The sequence below is a fragment of the Marmota flaviventris genome, chromosome 13 (assembly GCF_047511675.1).
Source record: "Marmota flaviventris isolate mMarFla1 chromosome 13, mMarFla1.hap1, whole genome shotgun sequence".
Taxonomy (NCBI): Eukaryota; Metazoa; Chordata; class Mammalia; order Rodentia; family Sciuridae; genus Marmota; species Marmota flaviventris.
Genome location: NC_092510.1, coordinates 93726059 through 93751848, shown reverse-complemented (window position 1 = coordinate 93751848; position 25790 = coordinate 93726059). Strand labels below are relative to the sequence as shown.

Here is a 25790-nt window from a genome sequence, read left to right as displayed (position 1 = left end):
ATTATATAGGCTGTCTTTGAATAGGAGCTCAGTGACACCTCAGAGTGAGGCACTGGACAGCTGAGTGGCAGCTCTGTGCTCAGGAGTAGAGCTTGGTATCTGGTAGGCTTTATTGTGGTGAATGGATCATTGTTTGGAAGCCTGGGACTGTTGTAGACATTCTGGGGGCAAGGGACTCTCGGGTGTCAGTATCAAAATCTTTTCTATTTAGTGGGTCAGTTTTCTCTTGCCTAGGGTGTGGATACTTATTACCAGTGTTTGGGAAGCAGAATGGGGTGGTCAACATTTATTATGGTTGCCTTCATTTAATCCCCATGTTTTCTATTTGATGCTTTATTCCCCAGGCCTTTTTTGTTCAGTTCCTCCAGAGTAAACACTTAGTGCCTGAGAAAGGTGCAGGAGGCCAGCTGACTAGCTGGATAGGAAAATGTTGGGAAGGGATTACTCCTATTTTCGTTTGCATCCGTCCCCTAGCCTCTTGCCCTTTGGGGTGTCTCCACTTCTGAGCCTTTTGGGAGTTCCATGGTGTGAGTGGGCTTGATGCTTTTGCCCCGTGCACCCACCTCAGCCTTACTTTCCAGACTTACTTTTCAGCTTCAGCACTGTTGTCAGCATGGTCCAGGACATCCTTTCTTGTGTATTACTGTTGTTATAGTTTAGATATGAGGTGTCCACAAAAAGCTCATGTGTGAGACGACGCAAGAAAGTTTAGAGGTGAATGATTGGTTAATGAGTTTTAGCCTAATCAGTGCATTATTCCTCTGATAGATATTAACTAGGTGTAGGCATGTAGGTGTTGCTAAAGGCAGTGGATCATTGGGGATGAGCCTTTGGGTATATATTTTGAACCTGGTAAGCAGAGCTTTGTCTCTGTCTGCTTCCTCATTGACATGTCCTGAGCTGCATTTCTCTATCCCATCCTTCTTCCCTGAAGTTTTGCCTCATATCCAGCAGAATAATGAAGTTGGCCATCTGTAGACTGAGACACCTCTGGAACCAGGTGTACCAAATAAATGTCTCTCCCTCTACATTATTCTGATTAGGTCTTTTGGTCTCAGTAGCAAAAAAAAAAAAAAAAAAAAAAAAAAAAAACCATGACTTATATTGTAGGTTGTTTTGCAGCTTCCCTGGAATCTATATGATACTAACATACCCTTATCCAGTTCTGACAACCAGAAATGTCTCTAGGCATTGCCAAATGTCCCCTGGGGGATAAATGGCCCCAGGTTGAGAACCACATCTGCTATTTGATTTCTAAAAATTTGACATCTCTCTTCCATTATCATCTCCTCTCTTGTTTTTTTGGAATTCATGCCTTTTAAAATTCTTTTCCAGTGACTTTTTCTGGGAGAGTCATATCAGGAGAGAGAAAAGAAAAATGTATGTTCAGTTCACCATACTTTATTGTTTTAACTATGCTTTCTGTACTAATAGACATTTAGAATGTTTCTAATGTTCTGCTGTGTTAAATAATGTTATGATAAAAATTATTACCTAGGTTGCATTTGTCTTTTTTTCTTTATTAAGGACCAGTAATTCCTTAAGAGCTTGATTTGCAGGTACCTGAAAGTTCTGATAATTTCCTTAATCTTCAAAACTATAATTACTGAAATTAGAAATAATTTTTTGAATAATCTTCTCCATAGCTCCACCTCCAGTTCCTGTTCCCACTGTATGCCACTTCCCTTGCCCCCACCACTTTTAAAATTTACATTCCCTCTGCTGGTTTTGCCACTAATGAAGCAATTCCCTGTGTATGACCCATTGTCCCCTAAATCCTCCTTTACAAACCAGAAAAAGGCTAGCCTTTTTTGTTTCTAAGCAGAATAGTAATACCAATCTGCCGCACTCCTAACATACACCATTCCATTTTAATCCCTACAGCTACTCCGTGAGTGGTAGACGTGAGCCCCATTTTACACATACAGAACCCAGAGCTCACAGGCCTGAGGTTGCCAGCCCAAGGTCTGCTTGTCAGTGGGGTGTAGTGAACCAGGTTTAGAAGATTTGTTTTCATTATGCCTTTCTCCCCACCTAGAGTTGACTTGTGATATTCATAAGGAAAAAAGAAATGGAATGATTTTTTTTTTTAATATCTAAAATACAAAAATGAAGCAGGAAAGCCTTTCCCTAAGGAGACTCTGAACTTTTGTTAGACCAATTTGTGGGCTTTTTGACATAGAATCACTATTGAGCACTAGCCATATTGAAATTTGCATTTTAATCTCTTGGTGATTTTTTTCAGAGATTAATTTAAAATGACTAAATTGCTGTATTACAAATTGAAACAAGCAATAACCATGGGGCTGTTAATACTATATAGCCTGCTGTCGTGGAAAGAACACGAGTCTTGGAGATGGTCAGATACAGGGCTTCGTCAGTCTGAGGCCTTGGTCACCTACTTATTCTCTTGGAACCCCAATGTCTTTATCTAATGAAGGAAAATACAAGGAACAAATGCAGTATTAAACATAAAGTTCCAAGAACAACTCTGGTGCCACAGAGATGCTCCTTTCAATGGTCTTTCTCTTTTTTCCCTTTCCTCAGCTTTCTGAGAATTCTAGTCCTGACCTTTCTTGAGGTCTGAGTGTGGTTAAGGGCCGGGCAGACTCTCTGGGGCTTGTCTTTTCTAGGTGTTTGCTGACATTCTTGGTTGCACAGACCAATATTTCTCTTTTGTGGATTTTCAAGACTCTTGGGTACATCCTCTTGACAGCAGAATTTCTGAAGCCTGGGACTTTTGTGGCAAATGGAGTCCACAAAGCCTTTAATATAGGAGGTGTTCTATAAGCATTTATTAATTATCTCCTCTAAGGGACACACTGAACTTAAGAGAATAAGCAATGAAAAGGATACATGCTCTTTGGGACATGGAACTTAATAATATTCTGTCTCCAGATTATCATGGTCTTCTGGACAGTGTCAGAGAAGAGTTAATGTAAGAAAGGGAGGCCTGAACTAGTATCTGTTGAACACCCATTGTGGATCAGGTCAGGTGCTACGTGTTATGTCATGACATCTTTACAACATCCTTGTGGAATGGATCTGAAGAGGAAGTGAAGTCCAGAGACATGAAGTAACTTGCCCAATCAGTAAATGCTAAAACAAGATTCACACCTGGGTCAGTCTGATCCAAGCATGGAGATACTTTGGGTCTAATGCCTCTGGGCCCACCTAAGAAACCACTCACCATAAGTTACATAATTAGTTGTGTGGATATTTGGTTAATGTCATCTCTCCTTTCATAAGAACAGGGATGGATTTTTTTCCCATCACTGCAACATTGTAGTTACTCAATATATAGCTATATGGAATTAACAACTGACTGAATGAATTAGTTAATGAATGAATGACTAATGCAACCATCCCTGGAAAGGGAGAAAGAATTGTTCCTTATAGTTGGCTTTAGGACCAATTTGTCTATAAGACATTAATGAAAAGCAAACGTGGAAAATTAATTCTTTCCACTTTCAGATCCCTGTTGAAGTTAATTCTCATTATTTCTACAATTTCTTTGTAAAAATTTTTTTTTCCTTTTTGCTGAGAAACTATCACTGTGTAATTGCTCATCAGGGTTTTCTCTGTCTATCAGGATAACACATGTAGGAGTGAATTTTATGCAGTCAATAATTAAATGAGCATAAATCTTTATAAATTTTAAACAGTTGACCTGCATTAAAAAGAGTCACAGATCATGAACAAATATGTAGTAATAATTACATTGTAAACTAACTCAATAAGGGATTATTTTTAGCTGCCAGATTTTGAAGTTTACTTTTTGATTAATGGATAATTATGTAGGCCTTCATTTGGAATATTAAACAAACCTGTCTTAATTATCTGGTCAATGTCATACCAAGTGGTTAATGATGCGAGGTAAGCGTCTAGAGTGGACAGTTACATATGACGTTGCCCAGACTCCACTTTGTCAAAAGATGAACCATGATATAGAAAAGATTTATGAAGTCATTGTGACTTTAAAAAATAAACAGAGTTGAGAATGGTGGTAGAAGACCTGTTATCAAGTATGAGATTATAGAGGAGTCCATTGTTGCACTTAAGAGTTGTCAGATGACTGTTTATTCTGATGGTTTTTCCATTTACACAGAGGGATAAAAGCTGACCTCTGGGTAACTCTGTTTTCTTTTCTCAAATATACTTCTTGGATTTTGTTGCCTGTGTGAGTTGGTGGGATTCTTTCTCAGGAAGATTATTTTGTAATCCAAATTTATAATTCTCTTTAAAAAAAAAAAAACCCACACCATTAAGATAACCTAATTCTTCTAAAAAAAAAAAAATCAGTTGAGGGTTTTAAAACTTTTTATATTGTGAAAACTGGGAGCAGTGGCACGTGCCTGTTGTATAGCTCCTTAGGAATCTGAGGCGAGATGATCATTTGAGTCTATGAGTTCAGAGCTGGCCAGAGCAACATAGCAAGACCCTCTCTCTTTAAAAACAAAACAAAAACAAACAAACAAACAAAAAAACATTATGGTAAAATAATTTGAATAGGGGTTATTTCAGGACCTTCCAAGCCTCTAGCCTAGGAAGCCTCCTCTAGCCCCAGTGCAATAAATCTTTATCCTCTATACCATGGAAGAAGTAGAGAGTCACAAAGACTGATAAAATGACAGACAGTGGGGCGGACTAGCATCTGCTTCTAAGACTCCAAGGAGTAACCAGCTTAGAGTCGGTTCTTTGGTTTGAGGATTATCTCGTTTCCCTAAGGTATAGAACCTAAGACGCTTTCTCTCTAAGCCGCACTGTATCCCCTCCCGTCCCAACCCATTTCAACCCCCATCACCCCCACCCCCACCTGCTTCATAACCTCAGGCGCAGATCACATTGAGCATGGAGTCCCCAGCCACCTGGATTGGTGCAGGAGCCAGCAGGGGCAGCTAGACAGGAGCAGCCATTATGAGATCTCTCCTGGGGGGACTGGGGTTTTGCCAGGTGCCAGTTCCCTCCTCTTTGTCTGGATTGAGAGCCACAGAGAGTTAGTCCCTGGAAGAGACCTTCATCAACATTTCTTTGTAGAGAAGAGAAACAGAAGCTGAGAGTCTAAGGAGCTTGTGTAGTATGTGCCTTTTCTATAGACCACCTTCTAGGAGGCTCTGTCCAGCTTCTTGTATTTGAGTTAAGTAGTGATCAGCTTTGTGTGCCTACTGACCAGCCTTCAGGGCAGGGAGGGGTGGGTGGGTAATGAATGCCAGGTGGATAGCCAAATGCTGCACACATGACTGGAAACAATGTTTAGACTCCATGAATGGGAAAGGCATGATGCCCTGAAGCCTGGAAGCACACTGGCACTAAGGCATCCGAGGCCATCTGAGCACAGAAACTGCAACAGCCCTCTGCGCAAGGGTTTCCTTTCCTAGCAGGTGAATTACATAGAGAAGTGATTGGCAATGAATGGGGTAGTTACTTTGCTTACCTATGATGGTGTTATGGTCTGAGACACTAAATCGAGAACTAGGGGCCAATGATACCATGTTTGATAGGAGTGGTGGTTCTTTAGGAGGATCCATTCTTTACTGTTCTTCCTGATACATCACACCCGGTAGAATTCAGTCTAGTGGGAAAACATACTTAAAACCAAGTTATTATAGGATAGGGACAAAATGTCATAGAAACATGAAGGATGTTTGACAAATAAGGAGTCTAGGAGACCTTGCAGGAGGAAGTGATGTTGGAGCCAGGTCAAGTAAATTGACATCCTCAAGGTAGAGAGGAGCACTCTAGGAGAAACAGCAGAATTAAAGTCCTGGGAATGGGAGAAGGCAGAGCAGGTCTGAGAAGCTAAGACTTGGGCCCAACGTATTGGAAGCTTCAGGGCGGTGGGAGGGATATCCCTGTCTCCAAGGGGTTTGCTCCAGAGCCCAGGCTTGGTGGGAACTGCAAATGCCCCAGGCCCCCTGTGCCCCACAGGTCCTTCCCTGGCTGAGTGAGGTTCCTAGAGCTGGGGCCATTGGCAGTCCCACCTGCTCCAGCGGGTGGCATCCCAGAAGGAAAGAGGCAAGGGAGGAAGCAGATAAGAAAGACAGCTTCTGTTTAGACACAAATATCTTGGTAATCAGCACAGATGGAATGAGAAATACCAAAAAAAGTACATGACAGTTTAGAGAGAATTTGGTTAAATGTTACATATTTTTAACATACCTGTACAGAGTTTTTGAAATAAGCACCTGCGCCCTCAGATCCTGACTGGGCATGGGGGACCTGCCTCAGTGATGTTTTTATTTCCGAAACATCCCCTTCCCCATCTGCAAAAGTATCCTTGTGGTCCCCCCCTCCCTTTCTCCCACCAAAATAAGGCACAGGATTTGTCTCTGACGCTGTGTCTCCCTATTTGGACGGCAAGCTGTGTAACATATTTCTACCCAGCGTGAAGCTTCTTGGCAGACTCTTGAGGCCACGTTTTGGTGGCTTCAGAGTTATCTTTGGATCTGTCAAAAGTGCTAATGGGCTTTCTGGCCTTCTTTAAGCTCCTCACTTCTATTTTCTTTTTACTTCCATCCTTTACTAAAAGAGAAATTCATGTAATTCATCAGCAGTAAAGCCTTTACTGAAATGCTCAGCTGAGGGCCTCATATTTTTGTTTGCAAGAAGAGCTCTGCCATTTCAGTCTTCCAAACAAACCCCACCCTGACATTATTAGCTCAGTGTTCCTCAGCCACTGGGCAGAGGAGGCACCTCTGGCCTAGTTCAGACAGCCTTTGTTGTTTGTTTTGCTTTGTTTTTATTGAGTTTGTTGAGAGGCAAGTTGGCATGTTGGTTAGAGTATGAGTTTTGGATTCAGGAGACCTGGTGTTGAAACCTGGCTCTGCCTTTGCTTGCCGAGTGACCTTTACAAGACTACCACTGAACCTTCCTGAATTTCAATGTTCCCATCCATGAAGTGGACATGGTAGTGCCTGTCACAGCGTTGTTAGATATTTTCCTGTGTTTTTTCTAAACTTTCTATCTCCTGGGAATAAGGATTATTCAATAAATAGGATAATAAAAATTTTCAAAAGAAAAAAAATCCCCTTTTTTTAGTCATATTTTGATCTTGTTTTATACCTCTTCTTTTTCCAAATATAATTTGTGCCTACAATTTGGAGTGTTTGAAAAAAAGACTTGCACAAGACTGAATCGTGTCTTAGCCACTTGTGTGTGACCTTTATCAAATTATTTCACTTCTCTGTGCCTCTTATCTTTAAATAGGGTCAATAGCACCTAGTTCAAGGAGTGTTTTCAAGATGAAGTAAATGCATGCCCTGTACACAGTAGACACTGAAAAGTATTTAGTAGAGATGTGTAGGTTAGTGGAGAGTGCAGAGGCTGTGAAGTCAGTCTGACTCCACCTGTTACTGAATCTCCCAGATTTAATTTCTGTTTCTCTGCATAGGAAGGAATAATACCTCATTGGTTTTTTGTGAGGATTGCGTAAGATCATATATACAAAGTGTCTGGTACAGTGCCTGACATTTTGTAAGTAGTCAGTATCCAGAGCTATTAATTCACTGGCTTTTTGTTTATAGAAGTTGATGATTAACCTGGTACCCCAGTCAAACAATAATAAATCATAAGATAAGTGCTGATTCTTATTCCCAACCATAATATTGTTGAAAAGCACTTTATGCTATTTTGCATGTAAAACCTACCTGATTTACTTCAATTTATGGGTTATAGATCTTTAATCATTATAAACTACAACCCCTGACAATAGCATTCCTTCTCAGTTCCTTTCATTTGCAGAGGCTTATATTGTACTGCATTAAAAATCTGTAAGAAATTAGCATATTCATGTGTATTATTAAAGCCAGGTGGGTATAGAAAGGGTTGTAGAAATAAAACACACTCCATTTTTTTTCTGAAATCTGAAGAGTACCAATCTACCAATCTATAGTACTAATTAAAGGAATTAAACCCAGGTTACAGAAAAAGCTAGTTAAAGCACTGCTTTGTTATAGCTTGCTGCTGTTTGTCTTCAGTTTTTTTATTTTTTCCTTTTTTTTTTAGTGAAATGTCTGGAAATGGTAAATCTTGGAAATTTCTTTAATTCTAGCCAAGCCACTTTATAGAGAATGTAAGCTGTGGAGGGGTGGGACACCAGCAAGTGGCAACAGGAAAGGTGATGCCTTCATGGCTGGGACCTGCTGGACAGAAGCAGGACCTGTGCCAGAAGCACTTTAATCTCTGGGTACTTTCTTTTGCTTGAACACATGATGCAGTACATAAGGAAGGTTCTAGGATCTCAGGTCCAAAGATCTGAGCAGCAGTCCTGTCCTCATTGCTTATTAGACTATTTGATCTCGGCAAATCTCTCTGAGCCTTGGTTTCCTCGTTTGTAAGATTCCACGATTCCTGTCCTGCTCACCTTCTGGAACTGACATGAAGAGCAGACACAGAGGTATATACAACCATGTTGTTAACTGTAATCACCACACATAGATGCAGTTGCCAGACTGCTCATCTCAAAGGTCTCTTCCAACTTAACATTTCATGATTTTATACATGAGTGGGATTTGGTCTCCTAGGTAAAAAGAATAGGACAGGAGAAGAAAAGAGCTTTGTGATTATTTTCTGTTTCTCATGCTTTTATTAGATACTACTTGTAATAAGAACAGACAAAATAAACCACAAACCTTTCTTCTTTTTCCTAGAGAAATCTGACAGAATATTTTGTGGCTGTGGATGTAAACAACATGTTGCATCTGTATGCCAGTATGCTGTACGAGCGCCGGATACTCATCATTTGCAGCAAGCTCAGCACTGTGAGTAGCCAGTATTGAGATGGGCCTTTCAGTGATTTAATTTTAATTGAAAGATGTATCAGCAAGATTAAAGAACATTTGAAGAGAAGGAATCAGCCCCAGTCCCCTTGTACAGTAGCACATCATTTTCATTAATTATTTATGTTCCTTTTCAGTGTCAAAATAAATTTCATAATTACTCTCACAATTATAAAATTATACTCTTACAATTATAAATATTTTCCTTTTGATTGTGTTATAAACACTATGCATATTTCCACATAAATTTTCATTATTGTCATTTTTGAATGTCTATGCCATATTCCATTATGCTGATGCATCATCATTTACAAAATTTAATAAATTTTTCTTCTCTTCATGGTCATTTAGTTAGTTCATAGATTAATCCTCTGGTAGATAAAACTGCAGTAAACATCCTTTGTCTTCTTTTAACTGATATGTTCATTTTCTAAGAGAGAGGCCACCAAGTCAAAGGACTTGATAAACACCATGGCTTGAGGACTATCGGATGACTTCCCCAATGGGCTGTGCATGTTTACAGTGAATGCAGTCAGCTGTGTATGGCTGTGCCACTTTTATCACAGCCTTTCCAGAGTTGTATGTGTGTGTTGTATGTGTGCGAGCGCATGCATGCAGTTTAATTTTGCCAATAAAGGAGTGCTTTAATTCAGATTGTTTTGGTTAGAGGTAACTGAGCATTTTCCATGGGTTTATTTCCTATGTGTATTTGGTTAATCTTTTCCCATTTATCTTATAGGGATTTTGATGTTTTTTTATAAATTTACGTATTGTGATAACTTTTGCTATGTGCAATAGAAATATTTTCCATTCTTTTTATTTTAGTTTTTTTTTTTTACCTGCTAAGTGTAGTTTATATTTTCCTGAGTATCTTACTATGAAAATTCTCAAGCATTATAGAAAGTAGAATTCATTTTATAGTGAACATTGGTATAATTTCATTTATATTTTACCAGTGATTAGTTTACTATAGTTTTTTTTTAACCTATTTATTCATCTACCTGTCCTTCATTCATCAATCCATATCTCCCTCCTTCCTTCCTTTTCAGTGCTTAAGGGATGAGACCTAGGCACACATGATGCTGGATAAGTGCTCTCCACTAAGCTATACCCCAAGATCTCCTTTTTTTGTTTGTTTTTTCATCTTAATTTTTAATGCATTTCAAAATAAATTATAAACCTCAGTGTGCTTCCCCCTAAACAGTATCTGTTTGGATGGTTTATTATTGTTTTTAGGTAAAACTTATGTAGAAAAATCAACGGAGAGTAGGCCTAAGTAGCATCCCTCTGTTAAAGAAGATAGAAGAAACTTTTTATAGTGGGAATTTGCCTAATGAAGGGCCTGTTATAAGTTCATCCATGGATAAAAGACACCTAATAATGCAAACTTGGTGAGGTTACTAGAGTTTCTTTATGGCTTTCATCATAGCTTCATCATTTCATTTTCATTGATTAATTATTGATTGCTTGTCAAGGACTCACAATTTTTTTTCTATCTACCATGTGCTAGATTCATAGCACTTAATAAGTGAAAAAAGTATGATTTTTGTTTTCAGAGTAAAAACAACTTATATAGCATAGTCAACCTCCTACTTTGTTTTGTATTTTACTCTGCAAAGTGCAGTTCACAATCTCAAGGCATGAACATCGAGACTGAGCTTCAGAATGAGAATATTACCAACCAGAAACATCATCACCTTTTTATAGGGCTTGAATGAAATGAGGGTGTATTTGAAAGAATCCAGCCCATAACCAGTTATTGCTGCTTTAGATTGTGAAACTTTAGCCAGACTAAAACAGGACATCATCACAGTGGAACTGACTTTCCTATATTTTAATCATGTTATTTTTGAGCCCTTCATAGGTGCCAGTCACTGTCCTAAGCACTTTGCATATTTTAACTCATTTAATTCTTGCTATGACAGCTTTGGTGAGTTCTGTTATTACCTCCATTTTATAGATAAGGAACAGTGGATCCTCTGTGTAATTTTGTTCACATAAATGTAGTGGATTAAACACAAAAAGTTATTTCTGCTCCTTCCCAAAACTAAAATGAAATACAAGAATAAATTGCAAACACAAAGAACAGATGCAGCAGAGATTTTAAAAATTCTTAGAAAATACTGTTACCAACTTTATGCCAGTATTTGAAAACTAAAGCATAATGGACAGAAAAAATATAGTTTATGAAAATTGACTCAGAAAGAAATAGAAAAATTTAATAGGTCATTTACTTTATATAAAGTAATTCAGTGCTTATAATTACTTTTCCAGATAAAACACTCGGCCGATATAGGTGTTTTTTATTTGTTTGTTTGTACCAGGGATTGAACTCAGGGGTACGCAACCACTGAGCCTCATCCCCAGCCCTATTATGTATTTTATTTAGAGAGAGGGTTGCTTAGCACCTTGCTTTTGCGAGGCTGGCTTTGAACTCTTGATCCTCCTGCCTCAGCCTCCTTAGCCACTGGGATTACAGGGATACACCACCACACCTGGCTCAGCCCATATAGTTTTATAGGTACGTTTTATCAGACATCTTAAGGAATATATAATTTCAAATCATAGACTCCTTGAGTTCAGAACAAAGAGGAAACACACCCTAGCTTTTCTTGTGCTTGTTATTCTTGACATTCAGTCACACAAAGGACAGTTTAAAGAAGAAGAATTATCAATCAATGTCACTCATTAATGTAGGTATAAAAATCTTAGACTAAATAGTAGGCAAATGTATTTAAAAATTCATAATAACCAATGATTTTAGAAATATACGTTGAAGGAACTACAAAATATTCTAACATAATTACACATTACCATGTTAAAAGGGAAAACTTATGTGGTCCCCAAAAGATGAAGAAAAAGCATGACCATGTTCATGAATAGGCAAACTCAATATTCTGAAGATGTCATTTCAATCCAAAATGATCTGTAGATTGAATATAATTCCATTCAATATTCCATTAGAGTTTTACATAGTACCTGGCATGCTGATTCTAACAGAATTAGAATTCTAATACAGAAAAGGCAAAGGAAAAGCCAAGACAAACTTGAAATAAAAGATGGGTTGTGGAAGTGTGCTTTCTAGATACAAAACTTTCTGTAAAGCTGTAATAATTAAATGCTGGTAGTGGGGTAGAGATACACAGATTTTGAAATAACAGAGGGCCAAAAACAGACCACATGTGTAAGGGCTCTTTATAAACAACGGAAGAAACATTGGACAAACTGTGGGGAGTAGATGAACATCTCAATAATTAGCTATCCATATGGGGAAGAAAAAGAAGGTAATTTCTTACTCAAGCAAAACTAAATTCCAAATAGATTAAAGATTTAAATTTAAAGGAAAGTCTTTTAAAAAACTTTTAGAAGGCAAAATAAGTGAATAGTCATCTATGATCTTGGAATGGAGAGGGTTTATTTTAGAATGATCCAAAATATACATTGTATAAAGAAAAAGATTAAAATTATGAATTTTTATTCATTAAAAGATATTATTCATATCATTCCGTGAATGTAAAGGTAAGTCACAAACCAAGACATTTACCATATTTAAAATTAACAGAACCGGCCTTGGTGGCGCACACCTGTAATCCCAGCGGCTCTGGAGGCTGAGGGAGGAGGATCACAAGTTCAAAGCCAGCCTCAGCATCAGCAAGACACTAAGAAACTCAGTAAGACCCTGTCTCTAAATAAAATACAAAAAGGATTGGGGATGTGGCTCAGTGGTTGAGTGCCTGGTACCAAAAAAAAAAAAAAAAAAAAACTAACTGAGGATTAGTATCAGTAATATGTAAAAGAAACACTTCAATTAGAAATCAGGATGGATTTATTAATAGAAAAATTGGCAAAAGCTTTAAATGGATATTTCACAGGAAAAATGCCAATAGTCAAATAACTATATGGAAAGATGTGTAATCACAGAAAAGTACATTAAATGTACAATGAGTGAAACACTTAAGTTTTCAAAAACTTAGTTGTCTGACAAAGGCAAATGTTGTATTGGACATGTGCTAGGGAATTTCATGTACTACTATTTGAAGGGTGTGTGGCACAAAACTATGTGCATGTGCCTGTCACTCAGCAGTTTCACTCTTTTGGACATATGTAGTGGGATACATGTACAAGAATTTTTTTTTAGCAGCATTGTTTTTATAAACCCTAGAAATTGTCCATGTGACTTTCAGCAGAGAGCCTATAAACTGTGGTAGAGTCACAACAATGGAATATTATCTTAGTAAAAATGATCTGCACCATCCACATGATTGTGTCTATCACAGAAGACTGACTGACTGACTGACTGACTGACTGACTGACTGAAAGAAACCAGCCACAGAGGAATATTCAGTATCATTTCATTCATATACTATTCAAGTTATAAAAACTAAATGGTAACTTGTTTAGGGATATATACAAACTACAGAAGAAACACACACACACACACACACACACAAAAAAAATTAGGTAATGGTTTTTTCCCAGGAAGGGAGAACAGTATAGTTAGGAAGAAACATACATCAACAGTACCATTTTCTATCTTCAGCTAGGTAGAGATCAACAAAGTTCTGACAAGGATCAAATAAGAAATATGACTATACAGGCCATATTGTCTTTGTCATAACTACCAGGCCTGACCTTTAGTTTGCCATAGTAAAATAATGTTGTGCCTGTGTTCCAATAAAACTTTGTTTACAAAAACAGGCAGTACACACACTTAGCCTTTTCGTGTAGTTTGCCAACCCTTGAGCTGGGTGGTAGGTTTGGGGTTCTTAAGTTTTCTTCTTTAAAAATCATTATATGATATACATATTTGTGTGGGTTTTTTTTTTTTTTTGTGTGTGTGTGTGTGTGTATACTTCAATTTTGTTGTTGTTGTTGTTTTTAATTAAAGAAGTAGATACCAAGTTCCTGTATCAAGAAGATTTAGACTGTCAGGGATAGCGACAAAGTAGTGCTTGTACCAAAATTCAGAATAAAAGTTGCATGACATTTTACAGTTTTGATAATCAGAAAACAGTGAACCTATATCTTGAACATCTAGAGGAAGATGATTTGTAACCTACAATTCTTTACCTATCTAATGGAATCCCTCAGAAAAGAGTCCTAGCAGCCTTCTACATCTGTCAGCCTCCTGTGATCTGTACTCAGTACCCTGCCTTCCCTTTGTGGTTAACTCTGTACTCTCCTGAAGTCGACCCCACTTGTCCCTCTGACTTTATCCTACAAATATTTTATTGTGGCATTATCCTCGGCACTAGGGATGCAACACTGGACCAAAAAGAAAAACCCCATCCTCGTGAAGGCTGCATTCTTGTAGGGTAGACCCTCAGTAAACAAGGAATGTTAAACTTAGTACAGCCACTGATGGTAAGTACTAAGGGTTGAAGCAGAGGAGGAGAGTGGGTTGGGAATGGGGAGGCGACAGGCTTTGCCATTTTTAAAGCAAGAAATGCCTTGCTGAGAGGGTGACACTTCAGCTTCCTCTTGCTAACTCAAGGAAAGTGGTCCAGCAGTAAGCCCTTGTCTTTTGCATCATTATTTTTCCTTTTCTGCAGGCGCATCCTTATGAGGAAACTAGTGTGCTACCAAACTTAAAACTTCTTTCACCATCATCTCCTTTATTGATTTTGTTTTTTACAGTTCTGGGGATTGAACCCAGGATCTTTACATTCTAGGCAAGTGCTTTACTACTAAGCTACATTTCCATCCCCAAAACAGCTTTTATTCAGTGATAGCGACAAAGTAGTGCTTGTACCAAGGTTCAGAATAAAAGTTGACCACTGATCTCTATCAAGTAAAATTGAAAGGAATAAATACTTGTAAAACTCTTGTAATAGGATCTGGCGTATAGTACGTATATATGTTTACAATAAAGCAATAAATGCTTCAATGGGAGGTCATATTTTAATCTTTAAAATAAAATCCAAGAAGTAGTTATTTAAAACAAGGGGATAAATCCTATGTTTATTGTGATTACATCGAGTTAAGGGTAAGGAGAATCTTAAAGAAGATTGTTGGTTTTCAGTGTAAACCTTTACTGCTATTTTTCTGGCTTTGTTTTTAAGACTATAAACATCTATTACTTTGACTTTTAAAAAATTCTTGAACAATAGTTGATTCTTAACTGAATTCTTTTTTTTTTTTCTTTTTCTGAATTCTTTATTTTCTGTTTGATTATGGAAACCTGTTTGGGGGTAGTAGCTAGATACAAGGGGCAGCGTCCTGGTCAGTTTCCGGGAGTGCTTCTGGGGTGACATAGTTGAACAGACCTTAGTTCCATCAAGTCTTTGGACCAGTCCAAATTCAGAATTTAAAAGTTGTTGTCTTATTTCCTCGAGAGGGGCTTTTCGTTTTCTTGTAGCTGAGGCCCAGGATGGTCTGATGCTCCTCTCTTGGCAGATTCTGATGTGGCTTGCAATACCTTAACAAGTTACATTTTTCTCAGTTTTGTTTGATAAGAGTGGGCTTAATGCTCCTCATAGCCATTAAGCATCTGAAAGAATAAAAGCTGTGGAACACCCCAGAGCGCTATCTTTTATGAAAATGTGTACCAATAGAGACAAACCATACAATATTTGGTTCAGAGTCAGGTAAAATGCATTCCAGGGTGTCTTGGTCAATAACATCATGATGTTCTGTAGAAGAAAAATGCAAGTTTTTGTTCTCTTTGCTCAGTTAATGTATATTGATTGTTTTTCTTTATAAATGATAAATAGGGAAGGCTTAACTAAATCTTGTTCTCTAATGTAAATACTTCAGTGTGATTTCTTATACCACATAGGTGCCATTTTTCTTCCATATTTTTATCTCTGAGTTCAATTCTTACTGCTTTTTGGAAATTCTGTGGATAGCAGATAGGTAGAAGGTAAGACGTTTATAGAGATGATCCTACCTAATTCCATCAGCACTCCTAGAAGATCAGTATTATTCCCATTTTCTATAGCAACCTATCCATCGGGGAGGTGAAATAACCTGCCCAACGTCACATACCAGTCAGTGGGAGAAAGAGCCATGCATATCAACCATTTTGACCTGGTGTCGGGGGAGGGATGCTTTGGTTTCAGGAAAGGAAGGAACTTCTGGGAATTACACAGACAAATGAATCTTAGCCCAAGTGTTTGCATTGGTGACCAGGTTGTTTACTCGGTGCCACTCCTCAACACTATTTTTAGAACCCTTGTACAGGAATTGTCACAAGAGCCAGGGACACATTGTTAGTACTGTCCCTCCTCCTGAAGGAATAATTTGAAAATTCTTGTAAAAAGCCAGAAGAGACGCTGAGCCAAAGCTGGTGGATAAGGATAGGTGGGGCAGGGTAATGCTGGTTTGGCTGAAAAATAAGACCAGATTTTATAATAATGAGAGGCATTTCTTGCGTAGCTTATAAATAACTTCAGAACTCTTAGAGAGGCATGTTGGTAGCATGGGCAGAATAAGCATGTGTAAACCCTTGTTTAGATGCATGCTGAGTACTCTATGTGGTCAGCCCTGGTTCCCCCACTCCTAAAGTTCTTTCAAGTTAACCTTTCTGAGCCTCACACTACGTCCCAGGCATTGAGCAGTCATATATATGTGATTAGTTCTTGCATCAGCCCCAGAAGCTGGTCTACTTTGTCCTCCTTTTGCATATGAGACTATTGACACCCAGAAAGTTGAAGTGTCCTATCTAAAATGAGCTGCAGGGATAGAATTAAAACCCACTTTTCTTGGCTCCAGGCCAAAATCCTTTTGGCTGCCTCATACTGCCTCCTTGGTAACTTTCCATTTGTCATGAGTTCACTCGGACACTTGCACTCGGAGAAATATTCTTGGCATGATTCTGTTGACCGTGGGTCTGAATGACAGCAATAATCTCAGCTTGGCCATTGCTTTTGCTTGCACATTCAAGCTCTTCCCTTTAGTTTTTCTTTGTTTGATAGTAGGGATTGAACCCAGGGATGCTTTACCACTGAGCCACATCCCCAACTTTTTTTTTTTTTTTTTTTTAGTTGCCAATGGATTTTTCACTTTGTTTATTTATATGTGGTTCTGAGGATTGAACCTAGGGCCTCACACATGCCAGGCATGTGCTCTACCACTGAGCCACAGTACCAGTCCCCATCCACAGCTCTTTTTATTTTTTTATTTTGAGACAAGGTCTCACTAAGTTGCTCAGGGCCTTGCTAAATTGGAGAATGGTCTCCAACTTACAGTTCTTCTGCCTCAGCCTCCTGAGTTGCTGGGATTACACGCATACGCCACCATGCCTGGCATTTCCCCTTGAGATTTAAACAAAGCCCTTGCATGCAGCCAGCGCCACTCCAGGCACCAGGGAAGCAACAAAAGGCCAATGTGCAGTTTTCTAACTGACACATGTACTCTGTAAGCCAAAGCCCTGTTTCTCAAATGTTGTTCAGTCTGCCCACTGTCTGCACATTATTCCACTCTGCCATCTCCCTGCCCAGCCTGCATCATCTGCCCTGAGCATGGCCCTGGTGGGACCCTGGCCAGATCCACTCTGACTCACTGTGGCTTCGGAATATGTGTGCTACACCTCCTTCTAGCTCTTGTGTGTTTCAGCTCTATTTGCCCCCTTTATAATTTAAGGGTACTGGAAGAAGTTTCAAAAATTGAGAAGACCTAGCTAAGGTATGACAAAAGCATATTTACTTTCCTGAGTAATATATTTTTGTCATATCCAATGTATGCTTTTTAAAACAAGTTCTTAGGAAGGAACTACTGTTTATCGGCAAGACCATTACCTAATTAACTGAACCTCCACACCCAATTATTTTTGTGGCTCCCATACCTATGAAAAAGTTAATGCTTTTCTGGTGGTAACTTACTTAGGCACAGGGGAAAATAACTGAATATCATTTCCCTGTCAGTTTCTTCTTAACTAGGTAAATGCAAATTTGTCCTGGAGAATGTGGGACTTGAGCAGGACCCAGGTATCCGTGGCCCAAGGAGGGGTGGGTGATAACTGGGTCTTCTCACCAGTGCCTCAATACATGCTTTAGTATTCAAGGGAAGTCCTGGATATTTTCCCAACTTTGCCCCCATCCTGTCCTATCCACTCCCACTGACAGCTTCTATTGTCTGAGCACCATCTGGTCTTATGACCTAAGAAGGGGCCAGTTTGTGGTCAGGGCAGTTTTTCAGATTTGGCTTTTCTACCTCTTTCCCAGCGAACTTTACGTTGCTATGACTGTGCCAGCCCATGTAGTGAACTGGACACTAATCATGTGTACAATGCTTTTCTAGTTCTTCTGGACAAGAAAAAACTAATCCTGTTTGCTTATCTGCAGCCCTTGAAGCAGAGATGAGAGTGGCAGTTTAAGAAGGTTTGAAATACTGGAGCTGAGCCAGAGCCTCTTTGCCTGCACGCTCCACTCTGCATGTTCCAGCCGTAGGAACAAACTGCATTATTTTGTTTCAAACTGTGCTCAAGGGAAGCCAAGACCTTGTAACTGGAAACTTCCCAAACAGAGAATTCTAAGACTAAATTTAGTTTTCTATTTAAAAAATAAAATAAATCGAACATTTTGTTTGTTCATCTTTTATATGTTAAAAGAGAGAGAGATTAACCTAGTTCACACCAACAACCTAAGAAGAGAATTCAAAGAAGTGAGAAGAAAACTAATCCTTTTGGTGAAGAGGGAAATCCTTAACAAAATGTAATGAAGTGGCATGAAATACAGACTCTGCAGCCAAACTTGCAAATAGCGTAGCCTCTCTAATCTCCATTACATAAAATTTTATTGTGGCTCAGAGAATATTAAAAACAGTTAAAGATAAATGAAAGGAACCTCCACTGACAGGAAATAGGGGAAAAAATGGTATGCTTTATTTATGTGGTTTTTCTATGTTTTTTTTAAAAATGTATATAAAATTAACTGCCTTTTAACTATACTCATTTAATTATGTGTGAGTTGAGTTTCTCATGTTCACATTGAACTATAACCAGAATGAAGAGAATCTTGAGATATTCTAGAGACTGTATAATATAGAGCATTCAGTTTAATTTGTGATCTTTTGATGTAACTTCAACCAGCCAAGGTCTCCTTTTGGTTTTTACCTTCCTTTCCTGCATGTTTTGCCATTGCTTCAACAAACTTTGAGCACCTACTTTGTAAGATTCAGATTATTCAGGATTCCCAGAGAACTTTTTAAAAATGTAGATTCGTAGCAGTACTTCCAGACATTCTGATTCAAAATATCTAGCATGGAACCAGGGAATTTATGTTTTTTAAGGTTTCCCAAATGATCAGCAGGCAGACCAGATTTAGAGCCACTGAATAGTCAGTTCTCTAAGCCCAAAAAAAAAAAAAAAAAATTAAATTAAATTCTTTATTGGCAGTTGTTATTTTGCATCATTAGACTTATTTTCATTTTGAGGCTACATAATCGAGACTGATTACATTTCTGTAGAAGGCTTTTATGAGTATAGACTAGCACTTTAAAAAATTCTTTGTTTTTCTTCATCTTCTTTTTTGGCAGAGCTTCGATTTTGGTCATGGATAGACTAGAGAAGGACACTGCTAAATATAATATATTCAAGCTCTCAGTAATGTTATGGAATGCCAATGCAGTCCATCAGTGTGATGGACATCTAGAGCATGTATATAATACATCTAGAAAAGTGATATTTCTTTTTAGCCATTTCATTAAAAAAAGACCTAAAATTTTTATTATTTTAGTAATGTGGGGAATTTGTGAAATAAATTTGTATATTCTTTAAATTATAGAACTGATTTTTTCTTATATGGCTCTTATGAATCAAAGCTCTACCAAAAAACACTAATGGATTACATCCAAATCACTTACATCTTAATGAACTCGAAAATCCCTAAATGGCACCCACTTTGGCAGACATCTCTGAGGCTTTCATTATGGAAACATGAAGACCTACTATGTACTAAGTCACTGGGGCAAGGGCATAATTTTGTTGTGTTGTTTCTGCAGGCAGTAGCTATGGTCTCTTTGGTAGACTACTCAAGACAGTGGGTTATGAGATTAGGTCATTGCAGTTTGATAGAGACTTGTAAAAATTCACAGTTTTGCTTTGCTGCTACCTTGATGGCTACACAAGACATCCAGCTAGGCTCACAGATATCCTATTGTGATACCTTTTCCCAAGACAGAGGACATTAACTTTGGGGTCAAGGGAGAGGGGGTCAGGGGAGAGGGCATCAGATTTTGAGGCAGGATAGTTTTGTTTAGTTTCTGCCTCTGCCATGTACTTAATCCTCCCTGAACCACTTTCTAGCCATAAGATTGTGAGCAAGTTGACCTTTGGAGTCTCTTTGCCCTCTTCTGTAAAAATGGGAGTATGAAAGATTCATGAGCATAGATATGAAAAACTAAACCAGCACTGGGCACATACTACTAATCCAGTAAATATCATTTGACACAGAACCTCATCTTTGTGGGCAATAATCCCCAAGCTGGAGAGTAATAGAGACCATGGAGAGTGCTCAGATTCCACACGCGCAACTGGTGACAGTGGATGGGAGGGAATCCGTGCCACAGAGGACAGTCATGTCAATATGAGGGGTTTTGCGTACCCACTCCCTCTCACTAGTCACTTACTCATTGAGTCAATGGTCATTTCTTATTCAAGTCTTTGCAGTCATCACTACATAGATCTGAGTGACCTAGTGAGCTTCCACCTTCCCTTGACCCACCATTCCACCTGGTTCCCCCCATCCCCAGAGAACAGCACAGCAATGTCACTGTTGTCCTCCAGAATTGAAGAGCTCTGCCTTCACAGTCTGTGCCACCCAATGCTTGCCCCAGGCAGAATTAGGGATTCCTTCTTTATATGCTGACACACTCAAACCTCCATTATAGCACCTCTTTCATAATGCTTTTGTGTTGAAGTTGATTGTTTGCATTTTGATCTTTCTCTCTCTATTGAAATTGCTCCAGGGCATGGCATACCCATAATGGATACTTAGTAATTGTCAGATTAATACAGATCAGAGCACAGAGGCAGTTTCACTTGAACTTAGAGCACAGATTTGGGAGCCTGACTTCACTCAGTTCATGTTCTAGCTCCGCCTTGAGCTCTGTGGACCTTATGCAAGTTTCCTCATCTGTAAAACAGAACAGTGAGGCTACTTACCTTAGGGCTGCTGTGAAGATTAAAAGGATTGAATATATGTGAAGTACTATCCTCCATGTTTGGCATATAGTAAATGCTAGTTAAGTGATTATGATAGGGGCTATTTTATGGCTTTCATCTTTCTGAGTTTATTGTCCTTCTCTAAGGTTTTATTTGCACAACAAAACTCTACAGGGGGGATCCTTTTTTCCCTCCATACATCAGATTTAGCAACGCACCACACAAAGGTTCCTTAGTTCCTTCTTTGTGTATGAGTCCCTTATAAACAGGTACTCCTGACTCCATGTTCAGTTATGTTTACTTTCCTTTAAAAATGTTATTACTTAATAAAGCAATATTATAAACCATTAGCTTAATATGTTTTACAAATATTTCAAATATATATATATATATATATATCTTACAAATATTTATAAAGAAATATAAATAATCATATATACTAACTTGAGTTGGCAAACAAAGGTCTCCTTGAGTTTGAACTTTGATTCATTGACAACAGATGCATGTCAGGAGGGATGCCCAGCCATATCCCAACCCCATGATCAGTTAGTAATGCCTGTCACAGATGCAGAATGGGGGACTGGCTGCCTAATGGGGACTGCTGTCCCTGTATTTCAGTAAATTGTTATCAATCCCCATGTAACCTTGCCTTTTCCTTTTTCACCTAGAAGGTTAAAAGAAAGCTCTTTCTCCACTCCTGGTACAATGAACTTCTTTACAGTTTACCACACCATAGATTCTGCCTTTGCTTTGGTAGCTAAAGCTTTTCTCTGGCAGTTCTAGTTGCTTTGATGTTTTGAAGTGTCAGATCTTGGCAGGAAAGCTTATTATTCTGGTTAATAACTTACTCTAATTACTCTAGCTAGTAGGTAGCTTTAGGAAAGAGAAGTGATTCAGTAGGCCAATGCTTTCCTGAGTAAGCCTCCCCTTGACTTTGGATGATACTGCTCTTGGGGGAAGGTATCTGTTGGACTCCATGTTGGTGTTTTTGTTTGTTTGGTTTTCTTTCTCTTTCCTCCAAAAGATAGTAGAAAAAGAGGAGGTAAGATGAATCCCACCAAACTAAAAGAGAAACTGCTTAAAGAAACATTGCTCCCCCTGTCCCTCTAAAAAGAAGCACTGCATCTTCACTTCTAAGAAAAGCAGGGCATTCTTTGCTCTTTTCCTTATTTCCATTAACACATCTGGCATCTGTCTAGACTAGTGGAAGTTTCTTTGATTTCTGAGACTTTCAAAGTTGCCTCTCTGCTAAACCATCTTTGATAGTTTCTTAAAAGCCAGCTCTTCCCCTGACAGATATAATAAGCACAATTGAAACATGCTGAACTATTTATAATTAAAGGTTTTTCTCAGACCTATGGAAGGGTTGACCTAGGCTAATTTTTTTCATTTATTCTAATTTGTTATAAATGGCAGCAGAATGTATTTCAATTCATAGTGCACATATAGAGCACAATTTTTCATGTCTCTGGTTGTACACAAAGTAGAGTCACACCATTCATGTCTTCATACATGTACTTGGGGTAATGATGTCCATCTCATTCCACCATCTTTCCTACCTGTGCCCCTTCCCTTTTCCTCTTTCCCCTTTGCCCTGTCTGAAGTTCCATTCCTTCCATGCGCCCCATCCCCATTATGGATCAGCAGCCTCATATCAAAGAAAACATTTGGCATTTGTTTTTTTGGGATTGCTTACTTCACTTAGCATAATATTGACCTAAGCTAATTTATAAAGTCTCTGCTGATTTTGCTTAAAATTGTTTGCTGATTTTACAGTGGATTTTCCATTTGAGAATAAATCATAATTTTAAAAAAACCACACAATACTGTTTGAATCATGGTACCATTTATTTCCTGATGACTACAAAGATGGCTTATAGTTTAATAAAATAATCTAATTCTCAAGTTGAGAAAGCTAACAACATCTGTAAAACACTCTACATCTTCTACAACTAGGATGATTCTTGGTTGAAATAGACTTAAAAATATCTTAACTTTAAAGCTGGTAATCTGGCATTTTTTCCTCTACCCTTTGTTTTATCAGGCTCATATTTTTCCTCTACCCTTTGTTTAGGCTCAGAGGGGAAAGTCAGATGCCTCTAACAGTGAAGCAGGTGTCAGTTTGATTGTTTAACATTCTGAATTCTAGAATGTGAAGAATGACTGTGACCATCTGATTTTTTTTTTTTCCTCTGCCAGGTTTTAGAACTGGGATCTCAACACTTTTTTTTTTTTAAGAAATGTTGTGTTTTATTAAACAACTGCAATTCATGATCTGTCTGGTAATATCACTTATTATTTCTCATGACACTCAGTTGGAGGCATGCTCACATTCCCCAAATATCTATATGGCTCCCACTCAGTGTCAACATGATGGGGGATCAGAAAAGGCTTCCAGTGGGGTCTCTGTCTTTGTGGGACTTGAATCTGGAGCATCATGGCCCTAGTCTCCTAAGAGCATCTTCTCTAAGATCTTGAGCACATCAGTGGCTCAGAGGAAAGCTGTGCCCTCCACAGTCAACTGATGGAAATGGGGTGGCTGATAGAAGATGGTTCTTAGCTCATGAATTTGGGATAGGCCTCTGTAGCTGCAGAGAGGAGGAAGCGAGACCAACTTTGAGATAGACTTATATTCAGTCAGTATATCTGAAGAGGGTAAATGGGGGCAGAGGAGGAATAGTCAACTTCCATAGGAATCTTGTAGCTAGCCTTTCATTTTACATATTGGAGAAATTGAGACCCAGGAGAGGAAGCTTGTTCAGATCAAAAAGAGAGTTAGTAGAAGACTCTGCAAGTATGTGAATGAGAACATGCCAGAAACACAGACTTTCAACTACTTTTAAACCAGTATTTCAGATATGTGTGCCCACAATGTCATATAAACCTTTCCCTTTGACTAACAGTCATTAGTTTCTTGTCTAGAATTTCCTGTGGATTAAAGACACTACAACACCTTAGTTAAATGTTACTAATCCTCAGGAAATGATCAGATCTGTTTGTTTTAAAAATGATTATTTTTTAATCTAAGACTCTCATGCCCTAGGCATGTGATAAACTGTGTGTGTTTTAAAAAAAAATAAATAAAAGATTATTTCCTGTTACTTGTATTTTATCCTAGAAATGTGGCCATCCAACACTGAAGCAAATGCCTATCTACATAATTGGGCAGTGCCAACAGGGACAATATCTTATCTATTTTAGAAATCTCCGCATTGTGGATGGCACAGGATAGGCACACAAACACTTTTTAAGTTGATTTATACATTATAGAAATCGTGGCCATTATAGTCTGACTTGGATGTGAGTCCCAGTTCTATCACTTACTAGTGAGTGGCCCTAAGCAGCTTATTTCAGCTCTGAGACCATTTCCTTACTTGTGAAATGTGATGAATAGGATGCTTGTGCATCCACACACATTTCCTTAAAGCAGTACTTTGTGAGTATTCAAGCCCCAAAATGATGCCTGGCACTTAACCTGTGGGGATTTTTTTTTTTTTTAAGGAGGGATTCTTATTTTTAATTCCATTTTAAATTGCAAAGTTGTATTGGGAATAACTGAGGCATTGGAATCTGAAATCTTGACAATCTATGCATTATACCTTAAACTAAAAAAAATAAATAAGAGAAAGAAAAAGTGTCCTTGTGATTTTTTTTCTACCTTTATCATTGATCATTCTCCATTCATGTCCTACCCCCTCTGCCTTCTCTCCTTTTCTTCCTCAGCCTCAAAGAAACCTAATGGAGCTATATAAAAAGCTCCAAGATATAACTGACCTTGTGCACCTTTAATTGAGGACAGAATTTGCTAAAGTGCAGCCAAAAAACCCACCAGTGGTTTACCTTCCAATCTGTGTCCCGGCTAGACTAGCTGTTGGCTGTATAATTTGTCTAGTTTTGTCTGGAGTCCTAGACTATTCAGCTGCTTCAGGGCAAAATCTTTTGGGGTGTCATTAAATGGGATTGATAATTGGCTTCTGATGAATATTCATTGTGACTAATGACTTTGGGCAAATTTTACACATACTATCTTTCTATTCTCCCACTGAGTGAGATTTGATAGAATCATTTTCCTCAACTTGCACTTTAATTAAATATTCACAATACCCCTTTGTTGACTACTACACTCCAAATTGTATACTTTTCATTATTTAAAATTTTTGTCTTCTATGAAGAAAAAGCATAGTCCTTTAAGACTTTCATTTTTAGAAATGGGACTTAGAGTTATTTTTAAAATAAGTAGTTAGTGATATTTTGTGTGTCATAGTACATCATTTCTGGTTAAGCATAGATATATGGTCAGACTTTTCCTGTAATCAGCTTAACTGCTGTTCTTAAGTAACAATGCACATAATTTGTGCTATTTAGTATTTTGGAAAGGAGCCAAACAATTCCCCGCTTTGTTTGTTTGTTTTCTTAATCACATGGGTGAATGCATTTTACCCCAACTGCAGAGATTTGTCCCTTAGAAAAATCCTGTAACAAAATGATCAATCACCTTAAAAGCTTTGATTTTATTAATTAATTATTATTATTATTATTATTTTGCATCAAGGATAAGTAATTTTAGAATGTTGGTATTTGGCTTAGTAGACTTATTTTGAGGTTAAGGACAGACACATGGAAAGAACATTTCCTGAGGATAAGATTTTGACCCCAAACAACTTCAGTTAAAAAGAAGCTAATCAAGTTTTGTCTCAGACAGGACCTCTCTATCCAATGACTCTTTCAGAGAATTACAAATGAACGTGAGATGATGTTACTTTATGTTTGTAAAGTACCTTATAGGTTTTGAAGTGTTTTTATTTATTTGATATGTTTTAGAGTTATAGAGTAGGCATATTTTTGGATGAGTGATTTTCCAAAAGTGGTATATTTGTATGTCTAAGCATGTTATTGTTTTAGAATTTGAG

The 25790-nt window shown here is 38.1% G+C and overlaps 1 protein-coding gene across 13 annotated transcripts in view; it reads left to right on the top strand.

Annotated features, from left to right (window-relative positions):
* Dennd1a (DENN domain containing 1A) overlaps window positions 1-25790 on the top strand; it is a 504614-nt gene that overhangs the window by 253695 nt on the left and 225129 nt on the right. For all 13 annotated transcript variants that reach the window (XR_011704159.1, XM_071600929.1, XM_027944539.3 and 10 more), the window contains exon 9: window positions 8649-8759. Coding sequence is in view for 12 of the 13 variants with exons in the window: in XM_071600929.1 (XP_071457030.1) it covers window positions 8649-8759 (111 nt within the window). In the remaining variant the exon portion in view is untranslated. The remainder of the gene's footprint in view (window positions 1-8648; window positions 8760-25790) is intronic.